The 23,462-nt window shown below is 32.8% G+C and overlaps 1 protein-coding gene across 1 annotated transcript in view; it reads right to left on the reverse strand.

The window, feature by feature from the left end:
• Nucleotides 1–23,462, reverse strand: part of LOC135136009 (uncharacterized) — a 147,620-nt gene that overhangs the window by 64,752 nt on the left and 59,406 nt on the right. Inside the window, exon 3 of the mRNA XM_064065125.1 lies at nucleotides 6,286–6,512. Coding sequence (XP_063921195.1) covers nucleotides 6,286–6,512 — 227 coding nt within the window. The remainder of the gene's footprint in view (nucleotides 1–6,285; nucleotides 6,513–23,462) is intronic.

Consider the following 23,462-nt stretch of genomic DNA (forward strand, 5'->3'; position numbering starts at 1 on the left):
TCTGACAGACTCGGATACCAGGGAACGCCTATGGAATCATTAAAACAGCCAAAAGAACTGAAATGTTAAATCGGGTAGAAAGAAACGCGGTCGCTGAGGAGCACCATCACTCCGCGGGTCGACCTCGAGATGTCTGCCAATTTCCTGGAGGAGGAAATACTACAGTTATTTATCAACGTCTAACAGCGTAACCCTTTCACCAGCACGAGATAAATTAGCTACGACGCGATTTCTGACAGGATAATTTCGCCCAGAGGCGGTTCTATTTAAAATCAGCCCGAGGTCTAAGTGAATTAAGAGACGCATCGATTGGGAAATGAACAAGCGAGAACTGACTACTGAAAAATTGAAGCGAGCAAATGGGACGGATTTATTGGAAGCTAAGTGGGTTGCAAATAACTGGACGCTTTGTGAACACTGGCGGTCGGCCGGATAATAGGATACAGGTATGCTGGACAAGGTGGGATTGACGATAAATGGAAAAGTGGGCGTTTTATTAAGGGAGGAAATTAAAATTCTGATGCGGGGCGCAACAGCGAAAAATTTGATTGTTGTCGAAACTGGTTCAAAGTGACCTTGCCTTCAAGCACTTAATCAAATTTCTTCAAAATGACCACACGTGCAGAAAATAAATTGGACTGCACGCAATTTACTAAATGAAATCATACTTATGGTTTCACCGGAAATTAATACAGCTTCTATTTTTTAAGTGAACCTGTCCTTTTTTGCTTTATTGAATGAACTCTTATTTTCTCATTTAAAATTGTATAAAAATCTGGGGGTAGATTTAACAACCGTATTAAATATTTCAAAGACCAATGAGAAAAATAATCACTTTTGACACGCCAGTGGTAAACTACCCTCTCAGACCACCCGCCAATTTAACAAGCCTCTTTAATCCAAAGAAAACCAATAATTTCTCCGCCTCCATTTCCTTTCAATTCGCACCAAAACCACTCCACGTAAAATTTAATTTCCATCATGCAACATATTTGCATTGACACTAATCCATAAATTTGCATTCTCGCACGAAACTTCCATTTCCAACATGAGATTCTCCCGGCAATTACACGATTATCTCGGAGCCAGTCAATGGGAGAATAACTTGATTGTGGAAATACAAAGGATAAACATCGAACAATGTAGCTGCACTGTAACCTACAGTATGTGTTCAAAAGCACGGATGCAATCATTTCGGCGGCGGCTTTTACAGCCGCCGTGTTCATTTCGCATAACTGTGACGGTAACAAAAAAAAAGAGGAAATCGGAACGTTAACCACATCGCAGTATAACTTTTTACTGCTCCGCTTTAGGACGAAGGATAATAAGAGGTTCGGCAGTGATCCGGCAGGATGCGGCCCTAAATGTCCTTGGCGACGCCATGGCAACGCCGCGAAAACATCGTGTAAAAGATGTTTATTAAGGCGAGGATACGTTGTTTTATCGACATGGACGCAGTTAGCGGGGGGTCAAGCGCTTAGCAGGATTGCTTGGCAGGATAAGGACGTTGTAGGATCGCCACATACAAATCAGGCGAAAATCGATGGATCAGACATTAAACGGGTTTATTTTTGCACGTTTTCTGTGATATGGTGGGTTAATGTATCACTATGTAGCAGGTTTTGGCGGGAAATTTTAATTTTTTCACCTTTCACGTATGACACTATTATAGTCACATACACGATAGGCGAACGTCACGAACGAAGCTTAAACAAAATTAAAATTTCTGTTTACTTTCCTTTCATCAGAGATTACTGTAACTGAGCTTAAACATTATGTATTCATATGAGACCGTGCACCGAATTAATCACCTCTATGGATGATTTATATGGAAATATCTTGCATTTCTTATGTGTCTTCAGACGTTAATACACTTTTGAAGTATTCAATTTCGTGCCCGGTGGCATCATGTTAATGCAGTTGAAAACTTTCATTAATTTAGTAACTACACATTTTGCTATTCGACACACGAAGACTGATTTTCTTGCTCTACGTATACCCACACTACGATTCATCAAAGTTATACATCAAACTTGTCGTCATTAATAACGGGTTTCATACTTGACAGATTGTTTATCGATGTCGACAGGTTTCATTTAGAAATTACTAAGTGTGATAGTAAGAAGATAAGATAGATAAGATAAGAGAAATAAATACATCATTACTTCCTGAGCGTAAGCTAAAGGAGTATTGTAATTGAGTCCATTGAGCGATTGGCTACTTTTATGTTTTCTTGACGTTTCATGACCCTTAGAGTACGAAACATGGGTACGTTTTAAGATTACCGTAATCAATTTTTTCATATCGCAAATTTTGGATTCTACAATTTTTTGATAACACAATTTTTCGTGTATTCATTTTTTTATTTTTTCAATTTTTCCATTTTCAGTGTTTTGGTTTCGTAATTTTTCGTTTTATCAACTTTAATTTTTTCAATTTTTCAGTTTCTCTACTTTCAAATTCTTCATTTTTCGTTTCTTCAGTTTTTCAATATAACAAAACTAACAAAATCAAAAAAGTGGAAAATCGAAAAATTGGAAAAGTAATCATTGAAATATTGCAAATCTAAAAATCCGAGAAACTACAAAATCAAAAATATAATGAATCGAAAAATTGTAAAATCCAAAAATTATGTAATCGTCAAAATTGTACATTCGAAAAACTGTAACATTTAAATTTTTCAGTTTGTCGACTTTCAAATTTTTCATTTTCCATTCCTTAAATTTTTCGCTTTTTCAGTTATGCAATTTTTAATTTTTGGATTTTTTTTATTTATCGTTCCCACACTTTTTCAAGTTCTTTTCATTTTCTCGATTTTATTTAACAATTTTTCGTTTTTTCATTTCCTTTATTTTTAAAATATTTTTTCGATTTTATAAGTTTTCCTTTATTCGAGTTTACAAATTTTCAGTATTTGCATGCATCTTCCGTTTCTTCAATTTTTCAATATTACAATTTTTCATTTTTCGATTTTCCAGTTTCTGAATTTTAGTTTTTCGATTTTTCAATTTTTCGGTTTCTCAATTTGTTTTTCATTTTCTCGACTTTTTTGTTTTTATTTTCTCGATTTTATATTACAATTTTTCGTTTCATCATTTCGTTTATTTTTTCAATGTTTTTCCGATTTTATAATTTTGGTTTATTCAAGTTTTCAAATTTTTAAATTTTTCAATTTTGCAAATTTTTGAAATTCTTATTTATCCGATTGTCCGATTTTTTTTTAAATGTTTCGATTTTACAATATTTCGTTTTTTCGATTCTCCACTTTTTCGATTTTGAAGTTTCTCAGTTTTTCATATTTCAATTTTTCAATTTTTCGTTAGTTGAATTTTTCAAGTTTTTGATCTCCAATTATTAGATTTTTCAAGGTTTCCATTTTATAATTTTTCGTAATTTAATTTTTGATTTTTCAATCTTGCGATTTTGCAAAATAGAAAAATCGAGCAACTGGAAAAACGAGAAATTACAAATTCCAAAAATTGTAAATCGAAGAACTGAAGAAACGAAATATTGAAAAATTAAAAATTGAGAGACTTCTAAATCAAAAAAATAACAAATCAAAAATTAGAAAGAAAAAAAATCGAATCGCAAAATTCTAAAATCGAAAACTCATGGAATCGTCGACAAGCTGTAATAATAAAGTTGACAAATCGTTAAATTATGAAACCAAAATATTGAAAAATGGAATTCAGTTTTTCATAATTTTTGTTTTTTTTGGAAAAATTTAATTCAAATTTTCATGTTTTGTTTTCATCATATTGCCTTTTTCAACTTTAACTTCTTTAATTTCTCAGTTTCTCGCTTTTCAAATTGTTCATTTTTCGTTTCTTCAATTTTTCAATATTACAATTTATCATTTTTCCAAGTTCTTGATTTTTGTTTTCCATTTTCTCGATGTTTTTGTTTTCATTTTCTCGGTTTTATACTACAATTTTTCGTTTTTTTATTTCCTTTATTTGTTCAATGTTCTATCGATGTTATAATTTTTCGTTTATTCAAGGTTTCAAATTTTCAATTCCTCGATTTTCCAATTTATAAATTTTTCAACTTTCTAATTTTTGAAATTTTTAATTACCTCTCCGACTTTCCGATTTGTTTTCATTTTTATATTTCGATTTTGTAATATTTCGTTTTTCCGATTTTGTCCTTTTTTGATTTTGAAGTTTCTCAGTTTTTAATATTTCGAATTTTCAATTGTTCAAGTTTTTGATTTCCAGTTCTTGGATTTTTCAACGTTTATTTTTCGTAATTTCATATTTGATTTTTCAATTTTACGATTTTGCACTTTTACCTTTATTTCGTTCGAAAAGTTGAAAGATTGAAAAATTGGAAAAAATTGAAAAATCGAAAATCTGGAAAAATGAGGAACTACAAAATCGAAAAATTACAAATCGAAGAACTCAAGAAACGAATAATTGAAATATTGAAAAACTAAAAATCGATAAACATCAAAATCAAAAAAATAATAAATCGAAAAAATGGAAAAAAAGAATAGAATCGAATCGAAAATGGAAAATTGAATTCCATTTTTCAATGTTTTGGTTTCATAATTTTTCGTTTTTACAACTTTAATTTTTTCACTTTTTCACTCTCGACTTTCAAATTGTTCATTTTCCGTTTCTTCAATTTTTCGATATTACAATTTTAATTTTTCGATTTTTCATTTTCTCAATTTCCAGTCATTAGATTTTTCAACGTTGTATAATTTTTCGTATTTTCATTTTGGATTTTTCAATTTTACGATTTTTATTGAAAAGTTGAAAAATAGAAAACTGAAAAATTGAAAAATTAAAAATCGAAAAACTAAAAAATAGGCAAAAATCGAGACACTGGAAAAACAAGAAATTACAAAATTGCAAATATGCGAAAAATCGAAAAATTGTAAATCAAAGAACTGAAATAACGAAAATTGAAATATCCAAAAACTAAAAAAATTCGAAAAATTTTAAAGAAAATAAAATAATCGAATAAAAAAATTGTAAATTCAAAAAATTGTAACATTGAAGGTATCTAAAAAACTGAAAAATTAATCATTTAGAAATTCAAAAATTCAAAACCGAAAAATTGAAAACTCGAAAAAATGAAACCTTTTAGATCCGATAACTCAAAACTGGAAGAATTCTAAAATCCAAAAAGGTGGAAAATTTCAAAATTATAATTATTATTACATATTTAAAATAAAAACAACAAAAATTCAAAAAATAAAGAGAATAAAAAGTCGAAACGAAAAACTACAAATCGAAGAACTGAAGAAATGAAAAATTGAAAAATCAGAGAATTGAAATACTTATTAAAAATTTAAAACTCGTAAATTACAAATTAAAAAAGTAGAAAATCTAAAAATTGAAACATCCAAAAGTTGGAAACTCAAAAAACTGAATAATTTAAAAATGAAAACTCGAGAGTTACATATTGTAATATAGAAGAAACAAAAAAAAATGAAAAATTCACTGAATGAACAGTTGAAAAAGTTGAAACTGAAAAAACAAAAAATTAAACATTGAATAATCGAAACATTGTAAAAATAAATAAAATAAATAACCGGAACAGAGGGAAGTTCTGTCCAGATAACTTTCTACAATTTTTTTATATCAAATGGAATGAAAACTATAACTGACTAGTTAAAACTAAAAATGAGCAGAGACTTTAGTCACCCTCAATGCCAACAAACGACAGACAGTTGGAAACGGGAGACCTACTTTTTCATATTCTAGAAACCGTAAAACGTCTAGTAAAGATGAAGTTAGCCAGTAATCAAAGATACCTTTTTAAATCGTCCGTAGCTTATGCTTGGAACGTAAAAAGCATTAAAATACAATCAACATGCTTAACAATTTTGAGATGACAAGGAAATAAAAATTTACATTTCTTCAGTCAGTGTACGATTAGTTCAAAATAAACATTACGTTCTTTAACAAAGATATATATTTTTTTGAAATCCGGTGTCACGGGAAGGCAAACGGAAAATACAAAAATTACAAATTAGAGGATGGAAGTAAACACAGATCACAGTGGATCGTTACCGTTTCGTTGTTTACAATTTTTATTACTTCATTTTCCACCGTAAACAAGCACGGGAATTAATGGCGATGTTAGTATAGCTTTAAATAGATTGTATTGTCACAACGTAATGAAAAAAATAAGTAACCCGGAGACAAAAAGTTACAACGCAATAAATTGGGTGTTTGCTTTGTTCAAATTTTCAATAAGTTGTCAGATTTCCGTTTTATCCACGTATTTAATATAATTCGATCAATAACGATTGATGACGTCTGCTGGACTTACCGAAAAAGCGACTGTGCCCTTAATGGGGATGATAACGTTATCAAAGTGGGATGTAGCGGCTGTGCAGTCAGCGTTGACCAAAGCTCCGGGCGCCTCAAGGCCGTAGATGAAGCAGGATCGACCAACAGAGTGAAAGTATGCCAGTGGGCTTGCAGCAGGAGCCCTCTCAGGGCCTGCACTAACTCACGACCGGTCGGCGCCAGTTGAACTTCCAAAGCACTAGACTCCTGGAACAAGTGATAAAACCCCTTATCGAATTTTGGCGTTTTAACTTTGAGAACGTGTAGTGTGTCCATAAAATATTAGTAAACTCGGTTATGGTATTCAACTTCACTAAACAACCGGAGTTTAAAGAGCGATAAATGTACCCTTCCTGTTCGATTGAATTCAGTTTCAGATCCATTAACTCGTTTTATTCCTGTTACGTTTACACACGACTTGTGACATTTAAAAATGTCTGCATTAAAAATCAGCTCTGGTTTTATATTAAGAGAAGTGTACATTTTGTGTGAGGTCTACTAAATAATGAAATTGGGCACGCACCACACCTCCCACCTAAGCAACACCTCCCGTCCGCTCTCCAGGGAGCTTTTATGTCATACTCAAAAACACAGTAAACTGAGAAATAGACTTTTTGTACAAAAATATGGTCACATTTGAATATAAAATTGGGTCCAAAGGACACTCGATAGTCATCAAGAAGACAAAACGATAATAAAATTTAAAAAGATTTCCATAGCATCATAGCAATTCGTAAGCTCTATATTACCATGGTTAGACCAATTTTAGAATATGGCATTCTTATATGGTTTCCTTCATATGCAATTCACGAAACTCGCCTCGAAAGGGTACAAAGAAAGTTCTGTAATTATTTAATGTTTAAAATGGGTCTCAATAAATCAAATTATAATTATAATCAAAGACTTGCTATAACAGAACTAGAGACTCTTACACAACGTAAGTTAAAATTTGAGCTTAAGTTTGTATATAAACTGTTCAATAATCAAATTGATAGTTTTGAATTCTTATTCTTATTTAATTTTAGAGTACCTTTGGTACATACTAGGAACCAGGACACAATCTTATGTTCGATTAAAAGAACAAATCTCGGTTACAACACTTCTGTAGTAAATAGAATAGGATTGGCGGTTAATAACTTAGTAGATATAGATTTCTTCAGTTGCTCGCAACATATGTTTAACAATTATTTAAGACGTTTGTAGTTATAAGGACATCTTATTTCATATTTTGTTTTTTTTAAACTATTGTCTATTTTGGAACTTTGTTCTGTTAGTCAATAAAATTTATTTATTTATTTATTTATTTATTTAAAAAAATTTGGCACGCGAAAGGTGAAACAGTAAAGAAAAATGTATTTTTAGTGGTACGAAGTTGTACTATCCACCAGAGGCTAATTAAACTTAGCTTACTAGTTATTTACAACACATTGCACTAATTAACTGTCGGCCCCAGATTAAACTTACCAGAGGGTGGAACCAAATCGATGAGTTTAAGAAATATTAGCAGAGAACAGTATCTAATTGTGTGGGCGCTAATTCCTAAATGGATGGTAAACTTTAACCGGACTCTTTGATGCAGCCGATAAAAATAGTTTCGAAAACCGATTTTCCCAACCTAAAAGCCGTTTAACAGTGGTTGCCTGAAAAACGACAGATGTCAATGGAAGGCATGCTCTGATCACAAAAAGCTGTTGTATCTCTGAGGAGCCAATAATAGATAAAGCTGAGCTTCTGGCGTCTAAAAAGGTTCCCTTTTTTGTGCCCTTTCCAGAAATAAAGCTCGAGTGCCCCACTGCTCTCCCTAACGCTATTCAAATGTTGTTCAGCCTAAATTAGTAAAATGTGGAACACTGGAAGCCCTTCCATTCAAACACATTTCCGATCGATTAATAGTAGCGATATTTGTAACCCGAGCACATCCACTCAAGACGTTGCAATGGTTTGCTCCTCAATTATTTGCAATAACAAAAATTTCTAAAAGATCTCGTAACCGTACTCATTATGAGTTGGGATTTTAGTGTAAATCTTCCAAATTTTTGCTTAGGTATTTTGCTTAGGAAAATTTCACTCGTACAAGCGCGCTGGCATTATCAAGAATTAAAGCCCTCGAGCTAAACCTTCCGAACTTTAATCAAATACTAGGAGCATAACTTGTACTCATAAAAAATTTCGGAAAATTTATCGGCAGTAAAATTCCTCAGCACTTGTGGAATTACGTTAGATAAAAATTGTGGGATGAATTTGACAAAGGAGCACAGTTTTTATAGAACCTGCACTTTAATAATAAGGTGGAAATTGTTTGTTACAATGAAAATTAGAGAATTAGAAACACTTGATTTTAAATCACAACCGCCGATTTTTTCATTTTTTTCAAGAGGAAGTAAAAGCTGGACGAAGACTTCCACAATTCATTTGTTAGTAACACAAATAAGTAAAATACTCAACAAATTTTCCAAACTCTCTTTATATTGTTGAATAGGAAATTTTTGTCAGATATGTCAGATATTGTTAAATGTTGATATTTATTTTGTTTTTTTTTTATCTACAATTCATAAATCAGCCTTCATTCATGGGTTTTCAACCAATCAAATTGCGGTTGTTGTAGTGCTGCAAACTTGAAGAAAGGGAGACATTTTTCTGGTTGACAGCACTAAATCAACGAAAATCAAATTTTGATAGAGATAATGAGGTCTACTTATATTAAGCCATTTAATCACCTGTTCGGAGAAACTGCTATTTAATAGGAGTAATTATTTTATTGCTATTCGTTTCAAAAACAGATTTTACATTACATTTTGCCTTTTTTTCTTACAAGAAAGGTAAAATATGTCTAAAATGGTAATTTTTTGTAAGAAAGGATCGATTTTGCAATTAGGCTCCGCCCATCGGTTTACGACGAATAAAAAAAAATCATCAGAATTTAGATAGGGCGGGTGGACGGGGCTTTTATTTTGCCTTTTTTTTTCTTAATATACATAGCCATCTTTTCACAACAAGAAACTTAAAATATGGTTAAAATGTACCATGATAGTAAGGAAATATGGATTTTGCAATTATGGGGCGGGGCAAGATGCAAACTGGATATTTCCTTTTACAAACTTTCCATTTTAAACATGTTTTAAGTTTCATGTTGCGAAAAGAAGTCTACACATATTAAAATGAAAAGACAAAATATAAGCCCGCCCACCCGCCCTATCTCAATTGTGATGTTTTTTTTTTATTCGCTGTGAACCAAGTGGGCGGAGCTTAACTGTAAAATACTTATTTCTTTACGAGAAATTAAAAACATATTTTTGAAACTTTTTTCTTGGTTACGTAGCCGTCTTTTCCGAACAAGGAACTTAAAACATGTTTAAAAAGGTAAATTCTTGTAAAGGGATGGATTTTGCAATTAAGCCCCTTCCACTGATCTTCCAACGAATGAAAAATTCATCACAATTGAGAATTGAGGTAGGGGCGGGTATGGGTGAGACCTAATCTTTGGCTTTATTTTTTCCTTAATATACATAATATTTCTTGAACAACAGCGTACCCAAAAACATGTTTTTAATTTCTCGTAGAGAAATAAAGATTTTGCAGATAAGCCCCGCCCCCTTGGCTTACGACGAATATAAAATTCGTCACAATTGAGACTGGGTGGGTGGGCGGGGCTTATATTTTTCCTTGTTTTTTAAAATGTATAGTCATATTTTCGCCACGAAACCACAATTGCAGACTCGTTTTGGTCACTTCTGGTGTAACGGTGCTAGTGTAAACACGAGGTGATCATTAAGGAAGGGTACCTAGTTAAGTTTACTTTGTGGTTTCAAAATAGCCATTGTTTAAACGAAAATTAATCAATCCGGCAGCAACGGCAGGCGTAATTAATAATGGTTTTCTAATCTGAAATGTTGTGAAATTTCTCCGATATCGTCACGTGGCGTCAATTTTTGTTTATTATTTAAAAGTCATAAAATTGTTCATATAAACCACGTGTTAGGAAATTTACTTAGTCAGGCTCATGCATTTCTTTATCAAGTTATCACTAAAGTTTCTGGATGTTTTTACTTAAGTATTAAATTATAGCATACTTCTGAATTTTTCACTCGAGATTGCTGATAGTTCATTTATGGCGTTAAAAATCATCGAAACGTTGGTCCATTTCGAGAAAAAGGACCTTGAAAAGTAGCGGTTAAATTTATCAATTTAACCGCTACTTTTGCCTAGTGGACTTGCAAACCGTAAAGGGCTCGATATTTTCTTACAAATTTAATATTTGTTTCAGGTGTAATTATTTTCTTATAGTTTTGCAGCTTGAATTCAACATTTATTCTCCACGGCGCCACTCCAGAATGCAGCGTTTCCCAGACCAGCTGATTGTGATTTTAATCATATTGAATACGTGTTTTTTTTTTTGTATGTGATGTGGGGGTTTCGGTCCACGAGGTAATCTGTGAATGTGATTTGATATAATTAACAACCCGAAATAACAACATAATTTAATCACAGGTAAATTCTTTGTTGTTTAAAATCGTTAATAGAGTGTGGCATAATTTAACATTACGTAAATTGCTTGTTGTTTAAAATTGTTGACAATGTGTCGTAATTAATGTAAGTAATTTTCATACTTATTCAATTTAATTGAAATTAGAAGGCACAAATTCACGTGGCGAAACCGGAACATACGGTCTCTAGTAAAAATTTGCGGTTTTGTCATTGCCCAACTAGATGTTGAAATGGAGACCGGGTAGAGAGTATAATATGCGGCAGGTTTTTTTGTCTTTAGAGCAAATTCTGCTCTTGTTACAACGTCCGCTATCGCTCGCTTGCTGAGTTCTCCACTGCCATAATTAAACTTGCCGTCACACGATCCTAATAACCTGTGTATTTGCATAATTTAGATTTTCCGTTTCTTGGTGTTTTTTTTTTATTTTTAATATTAAAATATTTGATTCGTAAGATTGAATTTCGTTGTGAAAGGCATAGGAGAATTTTGTAATTGGGGAATGAATCCACCTACCTAAAGTTGGGGTTATTTGGCAATTGTTTTACCTCTCCAGGGTGGATGAATAAATTATTTTTGATCTGTATATTTCGTAGTTGATTTAAGAGCGATTTTCCAATTTTGCACTTCCAAAATATTATTCCATTTCAAACCACAGAAAGTTTACTATCCTATTTTTTCAACGCAATAATACATTTTTTATTCTGAGTTTTTTTTTAACTGTACGTGGTGGAATTTTTATTATTATTACTGTAATAATTAGCATCCGGAAATTATCAGATTCATCTGTTCATTTTAAGACAAGATTTTCTTCCCAGGCCTGTGTTATTAATGGTCTTATAAGCTCAAACGTTGTGAATCTCCTCCGATGTCGACACATGGTGTCAGTTTTTGTTTATTGTTTGCAATCTCACACTTCATATTAAGATTTTTAATCGTTCCTGGTTCTAACATAATTTAACAGTCATAAACCACGTGTTAGGAAATTCACTTAGGCAGGCTTCATCCTTGTTTCTGGATGTTTTTACTTAAGTATAACATTATAGCACACTTTTTAATTTCTCACTCCAGGTTGCTAATTATGGCATTAAAAATGATCTAAACGTTGGTCAATTTTGAGAAAAAGGACCTGAAAACTGATACCCTAGTGGACTTGAAAATTGAAAAGGGCTTGATATTTTCGTACAAATTTAATAGTCAGGAAATAATCTGTGAATACGATTTGATATAATTAATATAATTAACAGCCCGAAATAACACATAATTTAATATCAGGTAAATTTTTTGTTGTTTAAAATTGTTAATAGAGTGTGGCATAATTTAACATCATGTAAATTCATTGGTGTTTAAAACCGTTGACAGAGTGTTGTAATTAATTTAAGTAATTTTGATACTCATTCAGTCATTGTTATCAATTTGAGAGAAACAGAATTTGAACTTCATTGGAGGGCACGAATTCACGTGGCGAAAACGAAACACACGTTCTCTAGTTAAACTGCGGTTTTGTCATTGACCAAATAGATGTTGAAATGGAGACCGGGTAGAGAGTACAATATGCGGCAGGTTTTTTTTTGTCTTTAGAGTAAACTCCGCGCTTGTTACAACGACCGTTGTCGCTCGCTTCTTGAGTTCTCGACTGCCATAATTTAAACTCGCCGTTACACCAGGGTAATAACTTTGTATTTGCATAATTCAGATTTCCCTTTTCTTGGTGTTTTTTTTCTCATTTGTAGTATTAAAATATTTATTTCCATTAATTTTGTTGTGAAACGCGGGGGAGAATTTTGCAACTGGGGAACGAATCCACCTACCTAAAGTTCAGGTTATTTCGCAATTGTTTTTCCGCTCCAGGATGGAGGAATAAACGAGTTTTGACCTCCATATTTTGTGGTTGATTTAAAAGCCATTTTCCAATCTATGGGTTCACAACGTAGAGTTCCACTTTTGTTGACTATCACCAGTCAAGGCCAAAATTTAAAGTTTTTATCGGGTTTTAAAATGTTGGTGTCAAATCTCTAATTATGGTAGTATTTTATAACATATTAATATTTTGTATTGTTTTATGCGACACGATGGACATATTAACACAAATACTTTTATCCATTTATTAAGAATCTTTGTGAAATCGTTATCACTTCTCCTTAAAAGTTTTTCACCTGAACTTTCTGGGACGCTCATCATTATGACTTAAATTTGACACTACACCTTTATTTTTGACTTTTGACTTTTATTTCATTTCAAACCACTGAAAACCTACTCCCGTATTTTTTCAACGTCATAACAAAATTTTTATTTATTTATTTTTTTTTTGAAAAAACTGTACATGGTGGAATTTTTTAACTATTTTTACGGTAATTAACGTCCGGAAATCTATTAGATTCATCTGTTCATTTTAAGACAGGTAGACAGGCTTTTCTTCCAAGGCCTGTGTTATTAATGGTTTTATAATCCGAAAATTGTGAAGGTCCTCCGATATCGACACGTGGTGTCAGTTTGATATTCTCGTGGAATATCAAAATATAAAATCTGTAAGAAAATATATCAGCAGAGGCTTAATATTTTCTTACAGATTTAGTAATATTTTGCGGCTTGAATTGAACATTTATTCTCACCGGCGCTGCTCTAAAGCGTAGTGTTTCCAAGACCAGCTGATTGTGAATTTGATCGTATTGAATATGTGTTTTTTGTATGTGGTGTGAGAGTTTCGGTCCACGAGGCAATCTGTGAATTTGATATGTATAATTAATAACCTGAAAAAACACATAATTTAACAGTGTGGCATAATTTAAGATCATGTAGATTTTTTGTTTTTAAGATTATTGAGTGTGGCATAATTAAGTTAAGTAATTTTAATACCGATTCCGTCGTCATTATCAATTCGAGAAATATAGAATTTGAACTTAATTGACATAAAAAAGCAAGACTACGCCATACGTTAGAAAACATTTGAGCATCGAAAGGTTATTAGAGAGGTGTTGTTTCGCTCTTTACACCAAGATAGAGCAGTAAAAAAATACGATCAAAGGCAGCCACGGATTTTTGAAGGTTTGTCTTTGATACAATTTTCATTCTGTCGGATTACCGTCAGTTTCAAAGTTTGAGTTGAAAATGCAGCAAGCAAAGACAAACTTTGAACAATTCATGGCTGTCTTTGATCGTGTTTTTTATTGCTCTCTCTCGGTATAAGTCGGGGCTCCAATTTGAGTCCTCTCCTCTTTATGTTGTTTATAAATGACGTTACAAAAGTTGTTTCGTCTGATATGCCATTGGAATACTATAGCTTAGAATAATGACATTTATGTTATTGTTTAATTGAGGTTCCCTGGACAACGAAGGATTATTACTATTGACAGAATTTTTGTCGTGTCAGGTTACCGTCAATTTGAAAATTTGAGATCAAAACGCAAAAATTCAGGGCTGCCCTTGATAGTGTTTGTATTGCTATATACCCAGAATCTAAGGAAGTATTGTAACAGGGTCCATCGGGCGACTGGCTACTTTTATGTATCTCGAGTAGGAAAAATAGGTCCCCGTTTCCTTCTGTCGGTCTGTCGGCTATGTCGATTTTTATTAAACAAATAATCTTCGAAACTACTGGACCGATTGTTGTTTAATTTTTTATTTTTTATTTGTCAGGATTAGAAATATTGTGTAGATAGTAAAACGCTGACCAAATTACCCACAAATTTGCCAACGTCGCCTCATTTTTTGTAAACGCCATTTAAATTTTATAATATAACATACACCTATACTTGTGGTTTATGAATCCGCCTTGATAGTTAAAAACATTTAATTTTCAAAATTTCAAAACTTGAAAACTTTACTGTTGACGCGTCAATTTCAACTTTTAAAAAGTAATTCTGCAATATTAACCTGAAAATTCACAGGGAAACAATTCTAAAAAACTTAAAATCAACTGAATAAAATTTTTAGAGTGATGGATTAGACACCTAGACGACAAAAGTTACAATTTTACTTTTCTATAAATTACCAGGTTTCGACAAAATTTCCCTCGCCCTTGAAGTACGGTCCAACAAATCCCGCTTCTTTGAAAACTTCTACAAAATTTTTGTTTTCTGTTAACTTTTATACCGGGTGTCTGGAAAATAGCGAATTAACTCTTGTACGGGGTTTCGGGAGTCCCAAAAAAAAACAATAAAAATATACTTTACTAAAAAAACGTAATTTTAGAAAAGTAAAATTGACAACACTGCACGCACCTAATTCGTGAATACCTCCCGCTTATTTTCTGATTTCTTACATTTCTGACTGAAATCCACTTATTAGTAGCTGCTAAGATAACCCGGATTTTGGCAAATGAGATACCCTGTAAGAAAAGAGAGGGTGGGTGGGCGGGGCTAATTCCTGCTAAGATGAAACTGATTTTGGCAAATGATTTACCTTCCAAGGAAAGAAAGGGTGGGTGGGCGGCACTAATTCCTGTTAAGATAAGACGGATTTTGGCAAATGATATACCTTCCAAAAAAAGAAAGGGTGGGTGGGCGGTACTAATTCCTGCTAAGATAAGACGGATTTTGGCAAATGATATACCTTCCAAGAAAAGAAAGGGTGGGTGGGCGGGGCTAATTTCTGCTAAGATAAGACTGATTTTGACATATGAGATACCCTCTAAGAAAGTAAGGGCGGGTGGGGGGGCTAGTATCTTCTAAGGTAAAACTGATTTTGGCAAATGACATATCCTTTAAGAAAAGAGAGGGCGGGTGGGCGGGGCTAGTACCTGCTAAAATAAGGCCAATTTTGGGAAATGACGTAGCGGAAAGTTAATCCGCCATTTTGCAGACACCAGGTATAGTAAAAACTAGTGGTATAAATGATATCGGGAACCCCGTGTGCCGCGGGAGGGCAAATTCCAAGGGGATGCTGTCCGCAGATATACGGACAATATGACATATATTTAAAAGAAATAACCAACGGAAGAAAGTGTATTATTATCAGTGTACAGGTTCGATTGTTTATGGTTATACATCGAAAGAATATCACGTAGAAATTCGTTTCATTTGAATGGGTTGTCTCCTCAAAACAGAGAACTAAAATGATTAATTAACCCACAATGGAACAAATATTTTGAATATGATTTTTATTCTTATTTGGTGATAATTATACAAAGACGTGGATATTCTCACATTTTCTACAAAACCAGGTTCTTAATTTGATCAATAAAAAATTGGTCGAAAGCTATAAGTATAATCCGACAAATGCAGCTCTTTAAAAAAAAAGATAAAATTTGATTTTCCGATTTTTGTTTTATAACCTCTGCAAGGTAAAAACCAGCGACATGAATAACACTCTCGCACTTCCTGCGCCGTACGGACAATGTAAAATATATATGTAAAGCATATAACATTATAACTAACTGGATAAAATGACCTTCAGCACTAGGTAAGAGCAATCTGAAGTGTTTATTTGTGTTTATACATCGAGAGAATGTATAATTAAATTACAATCGAACAAAATGTAATGAACATTATAAATCTTAATTTATCATTATTATATAAAGACGTGCGTATTCTCACATTTTCGAGAGTTGACAATTGAGACCGAGGAGAGAGCATAATATGCGGCAGGTTTTTTTTTGTCTTTTGAGTAAAATCACACTATCGTTTTATATATTTGTTAATTTTTCCCGGGTATTAAAACTTTGTTGGGGAATGTCAAATTACGGCGGGATGTTTAGGTTAACACAAAATTTTTGTAACATATTAATATTTTGTAAAGTTCAAAACTAAATTTCAAATTGGGACACCACACGACTTTTCGAATTTGGTTCATTCATAAAAATATGAATATTTTAGATCGTGCAGATTATATGTACATATTTGTTTAATAATATACAGTTTTCGCCCATTTGTCGTTACAGTTACATATTAATCAAAGTGCAGAATATGGAGGGAAATTGTTTATTCCTTCATTTTGGAGAGGGAAAATCTAAAACCCAGCTGCAAAAAGCTTCCTCAGTTTTCAAAAATGAAATCACATGTTACAAATTGATACAAAGAAAAAGTTACCACAGTGGTATGACAATAAATTTGAAAAAAATAACAGTTGAACTAAAAACAATATAATGTGAAGAAGCTTAGCGATAGCTGCGCGAAGGGCGTTTCCTAGTGAATCTCTATTTTTCGTAACCACAGCCACAACATGCGCAAAGGAAGCAGCCAACTTGACAGTCTGATTCACTAGTATTCAACTTGAGGATAAACATTCACATGAAAACGTCAAGAAGAGAAAAGTTTGTAATTTAAGTGTGTGTGTGTTTTGTCACTCAACAAATTGAGAATTAATAATAATAATAATATATATAGGTGTGATAATAGATCTCAACGAGCTGAATCCGGAAATATAGCGTTTTGACAGTCCGGAAACAAAATTTTGGAAATATTCTGTTTTCAATACAACTTTTTTGAAAATCCGAAAAATTTGCTTATTTTATAGCGAAGATTTTGAAAAAATGGTAGGAATTTTCGAAGAAACGAAACGAAAAGAATTTCTGGAGGTCAAAATTTATGAAAAAATCTCTTAAGTAAATTTCACAGGTGCTCGAGAAAAGGAAGTATTAAAAAATTGAGTGTTTGGAAAAGTTGCCTAAAAATTCAGAGAAAATTCAGCGATATACTCGACTAGATGAATCTAGAAATACAAACTTTTGATAGTCCGGGGGCAAAATTTTGGAAATATTCGGTTTTTAATTGGAATTTTTTGAAAAAATTGGCATATTTCATATTGGCTATAATGAAAGCCAAATTTTTCAACTTTTCAAGGGTTAAAACTTTGTTGTCGAGTGTCAAATTATGGCGGGATATTTGAGTTAACATAACATTTTTGTGACATATCAATATTTTGTAAAGTTTTGTACAACACGATGGAAAGCTATGAAACCAGTTCTTAGATTGGCACACCTATTTAATACCAAATTCCAGAGACACAAACTTCATCGCGTAAACGGTAATAAAATGTGTAGAAAACGTGGTTAGTCAGTGATGCCAATCTAAGTGCCGCTTCCGGCTCTAATTCGTTGTTTTTCGATCGTCCGGTGTAACATGATTACACTGAATAATTGGAGCAAACAGCTTAAAAGTTTGCATTAGAACCGAACGTCGTTCCTTCTTTATTATCATTGGTTAAAACTTGATTACGATCAATGAAATTATAAAGCCTCCCTAAAATAAACGTCTTATTGCGAGAATAATTTTAGTTTAATTCCGCAGTCGGAGCGAAAGTCAGTTGTTAACTGTATCTTGTTACCGTCGCGAGATCTCTTCTAAATTTTATGCCGTCGTAGTAAATTGTGGCGAACTACATCCCAGAGCCTCGGGGGCCCCTCGCAACGGACGTTATCTCGCACCGTCCATCGCAAAGTTTTATTGCTGTTAGAACACTCTCAGTCATTGTAATGCACTGAGAATTACGTCCGAACTAAAATAAAGGGTTGGGACCATTACGAATTTCAAATTCAGATTGCTCACTCGAAGTACGTTTTCATTATTCAGCAACTCCACGGATCCAAAAAAATATATCTAATGGATTTTTGACGGAGTGTGAGCCACCTTGTGAATAATCCATTCTTCCATCCATTTCGGAGAGCTCACCATCTGCGCTTGTTTATCGGAACGAGCTTTGAATTAATTAACAAACATAAATAAAAGGATTATGAGGTGTTCGGCAGTTATTTACAGGCGTTTTAATGCTACGTACAGACTGCCTCACCGAAAGCACTTATGTTGCTTGACTACAGCCAAATTGTCGTTTATTTTCGTATCGCGGCATTCTTCGCCTTTATGTTTGTCTTCGTTCTTTATTTTTACTCTGGGGAAATGTGCGGATTGGTCTTCTTAAATGACGCTTTGTCCGAATTTAACCGAAAGAAAGTTTCCCTTCTTTTATGTCGAAGTGGTACGTTCAAGATGCTTATCTTGACGGTATTCTCGTCACAAATTAATTATATCGGAGATCTTCTTACGACGACATCTGCAGTCCTCGAATTGGGTCTTCATTACAAAGAAAAGACTCCTAAGTGTTCAGAAAGCTTTCAAAACAACTGGAAGATGTTTTTACTAATAAAATTTAGACGAGTTTTCTCGTTATATATGGGAAAAAAAGATGAAAAACAGAACTCAGTATTATTTAAAAAAAATTGGTCGAAGATTACTTCGACAGAACTTCCGTTGCACTTTATGGGCTTGTTAAACCCAGTTCTTTCGAAACTTAAAAGATTTGATTTTGCGAATTTTATTGTTTTTTATGGCAATCATTATAAGCTAAAATAAAAATGTTTGAGTAAAGGTAAAGAAACGTGCTAATCGTTTGATCCAAGTGATTTTTTTCTATTACAAAATTTTGTGTTGATGTCATCCATGTTTTTGCAAGAACGCATATACCAATTGGGTAGATGCACTGTAATACTAATAATAAAAGTATTGTATTATTGTTACTCTTAAATAGTGATTTATGATCAATGAAATAACGAAACAATTTAATCACGTCTGCCGTATGTAATTAATAACACAAGTGCGACTGAAGACTGAACTGAAAATCATTTACGGTACTCTTAATTTAAGACAAATAGCGATAACACTTATCAAGCAGGAGATGTAAGACTGAAACAGAAACTAAACCATGGCCGACTAGTACAGGGTCATTATAAAATATTGTAGTCGAAGAAGGCCATGATTTTGGTGACATTTTGTGCCGCCTTTTTCAGTTTTGTGGAAAGGATTACACTAATATTGGAATTTTTATTTTTAGCGCCACATTAGTTGACATTAGCGGCTGCACTGTTTCAACGCTTCATCAAATTCTGTCAGATGTCAATAATTTTTTCGTTTGTACTGGTACGTTTTCCCTCACTTTGTGCGTTAATTGACTTGTCTTGTTTTCATTTTTGCTGTCTTCCCCTTTGTTAGAACTTTAATAAGTGTCTCAAAAAACAGTTTTTATCAAAACTACAGATCATTGTGGAATAATCTCAGGTAATGAACACAGAGGAATAACTATGGTCAGTGTTACAAATGATTTTTTTAGTCCTTTGGCGCAATCATCATGCCTATTACCGTAATGGGGTGTTAAATGAGGATGGGGATGGAGTGTACTCTGTGGAGGCGTCTAAAAACGAGTATCTAGTGAAATGTTCTGTTGTCATTGATGAAGAATCTTTGAAGACGCTATATGGCGAATTATGGCCAGATTTAACGACACTGGTAGCATTTCTAAGTGAAAACCGACGGGGAGACCTCAAGTTAGTGAAGACGTTGTTGAAGATTTAAGGATGAGAATGGAACAAAGTCCGAATAAAGCTTTGTCAAAAATCTTTACTGTCCGGAGTACCATACAGCACATGTCAGAAAATCGTAAAAGAGAAGTTACATATGCATTCATACAAGATTTTGTTGGTTCAGGAGCTGCAACCAGCTGATTTTCCTTGCCGCGTTGGGTAGTGTAGTTGGTTTCAAGCTGATATGGACGATAACGGGATTCTCGATTTGTCGTTCTTTTCTGATGAAGCCTAGTTTCATCTGTTAGGCTATTATGTCAACTGACAGAACTTCAGAATTTGGTGTATAGAAAATACTCACGCTTTTGAAGAAACACCATCACACGCAATGAAGGTTGGTGTGTGGTTAGCAGACGACGATTCATAGGCCTGATACTTTTTCAAGTAAATGAATGTGATCAATAAACAAAATTAGATGTAGAAAGTGTATGTAGGTACTGCAATAAAGTTTTTTATTTTCAGTAACTTTCATTTTTCTTTCGGTGTTAGTTGCATTCTCTTAATTTAAAACTTACTTCAACTTACTGTTTAGTAATAATTGTAATTTTACTATTAGGAAAGTTAAAAATCTTTATTAAACATTCTGTTGTTTCAAGAGATCTCATAATCAGCTACAGAATTCTTAACACTATGCTCCTGAAATTTTATTGGTTTTTTCATCTTTTTTCTTATAGAAATTTTGAAAAATCTTGATATTAGGATGGCCATGTGGGCGTGTTTTGGGTAGAACCTCTTTGACATTCCTGTTATGCAGATCTGGCATGTTTCAGATATCTAGAAACTGCAAAGCTGAAGGTAATGTTTGGACATAGCAATTTTCACCTATTGTAGGGATGAAGATCAAGGATTTCAGTTGTGTTTTTTCAAGAGAAAATCACCGGTCACAAACCATGTCTGCACCAATATTTTCACGATTCCTTACAATTTACAAACAGAACTTTCGCGGGATCACAACTTTGGCAAAATTATTTACTGCAAAAACTCATTAGGTACTCATAGTGTTCGTTAACTGCGATAAGACTTGCTCTGCCATTGTCCATTACATGATTTTTCACAATTTTTACCTTCAGGGTACCTATAAAAATGTAATTTTTTAAATAATTACCGTGTTCATTGGTTTCGACAAACTTAACCTCACTTTTTGGATTTCATTATTTGAAAAATTATTGCTTCTTTGCAAAACAGACCAGATGATTTATTCTGTTCAACTCCAATCGACTTTCCAAGGTGTAATTCATGACAAAGCCCGTAAACGTTTTTCTGACAATTTACAATTTTTGAAACTGAAATGTATTGCAGTGGCGTTCACAAATGCTCGATAACACTGCAACCCTTAATGCTCTGGCCTGGCGTCTTTTCGTGTCTATTTAAAATGAAATTAAACCGCGAATCGGGCATTTCAATTTTTGACACATCTGACAGATTTGTTTGGACGTTCGTGACATTTCAAAACAGTTCAAATCATTTTGGTGATTAGCGGCACGAGAAAAATTTCATTTGTTTTTCATAGGTGAGTTGACTACAATATTTTATAATGACCCTGTATAAAGATTATGGCCTGTCCAAGAGGTACGATACGTGTTGCCATCTATTAATAATTACACTTAATAATTTAGCAAAATTTTAATTTGGCTTGACATTATGGAACTTCAAAACGTGTAATGGTGGTTTGTTTCGGTATGAATGCCTTTGTGCCTTTCAAAAAGTGTTAATAATTCTTTTGTCGTTTTTGAATTATTAATAGATGGCAGCACGTATGGTACCTTTGGCATTCCTTTGGACAGGCCATAATCTTTATACTAGTCGGCCATGACTAAACTAAAAGACGTTTTCTACGAATTGCAGTAACCGGATCACAATGCCAGAGAACATAGAGAAGCGTCAAAGTTTAAACTAAATAACGGTTGAGGACTCCTCGACTTATGTTGGCAACAGTGTTTGTTTCTAACTAGGAATAAAATTAACTAGAAAAAATGTCATAATATTTTAACGACGTGTTTTACATTCGACAAATTGACACTGGATTTACCAGAATATTACAAGCTGCTTACTGTTTCCTTCACTTTAATTCAGGTCACACGAATTACAGTTCGGCGTCTCAGGACTTGTTTGATCTACAGATCAGAGCGCACTCAGGCCAGTGTGTCGACTCTTAGCGTTCGGAAACGATTTGGTTTATAAGCCATGATCCGTGATCTGATACACATCCTAACCGGTTTCGACCACAATTTCTGCTGTTTCAATTTTCGAATTCTCAGTTTTTCGAAATCTTAGTTTGGGGACTTTTCAGTTTACTCCTATTTATTTTTAAATTTTTGGATTTTACAATTTCTCAATTTTTCAATTTCTCGGTTTTCAGTTTTTCTCTTCAATTTTACGATTTTTAAATATTTCGATTTTTCAATTTTTGACTTTTATAAACTCTTTATTTGTAGATTTTTCAATTAATTGATTGTTCAGGTTTTTTGGTTTTTCAATCGTTCTATTTTTTCAGGTTTCGATTTTTCAACTTCACTTTTTTGATTTTTCGATTTCTCAATTTTTCAATTTTTTAATTTCTCAGTTTTTAGACATTTCAGTTTCGGGATTTTTCAGTTTACTCATTATTCAATTTTTCGATCTTACAATTTTGCAGGTTTTTGATTTTTCAATTTTTCGATTTTTAGATTCTCAGTTTTGGGATTTTTCAGTTTTTCGATTCGTCAGTTTTTCTTTCATTTTTCAGTTTTTCGATATTTCAGTTTTGGGATTTTTCAATATTTCTGTTCTTCGACTTTTCCATTTTTGACTTCCGGATTTTTCGATCTGCCGACTTTTTACTTTTTCGATTTTTAAATTTTAGATCTCTCAATTTTTTGGTGTTTTAATTTTTCAATATTTAAAATTTTAGATTTTTCGATTTCTCGATTTTTCATTTCAGCTCTTCCATATTTCAATTTTTCAAATGTTTCGATTTCTTAATCTTTCGATTTTCCGACTTCCCGGTTTTAGATTTTCTGTTTTTCAACTGTCGTTTTTTCAATTTTTCGATTTTTAAATTTTAGATTTTTGAGTTTTTTCATATTTTAATTTTTCAAAATTTAAAATTTTAGATTTTTCGATTTCTCGATTTTTCATTTCAGTTCTTCGATATTTCAATTTTTCAAGTTTTCGAACTTTTGAAATGTTTTGATTTCTTAATCAATCGATTTTTCGACTTCCCGGTTTTAGATTTTCTGTTTTTCATTTGTCGTTTTGTCAAATTTTCGATTTTTTCAATTTTTCAATTAATCGATGTTTTGATATTCCCATTTATTGACTTTCGAGGGTTTCGATATTTCTGTTCTTCAATTCTTTAATTTTTAGATTTTTCAGGTTTTTGATTTTTTAATTTTTTTAAGGTTTC

This window comes from Zophobas morio, unplaced genomic scaffold (genome assembly GCF_036711695.1).
Source record: "Zophobas morio isolate AGI-343-1 ecotype UQ-CSIRO unplaced genomic scaffold, CSIRO_AGI_Zmor_V1 ptg000004l, whole genome shotgun sequence".
NCBI classification, from domain to species: domain Eukaryota; kingdom Metazoa; phylum Arthropoda; class Insecta; order Coleoptera; family Tenebrionidae; genus Zophobas; species Zophobas morio.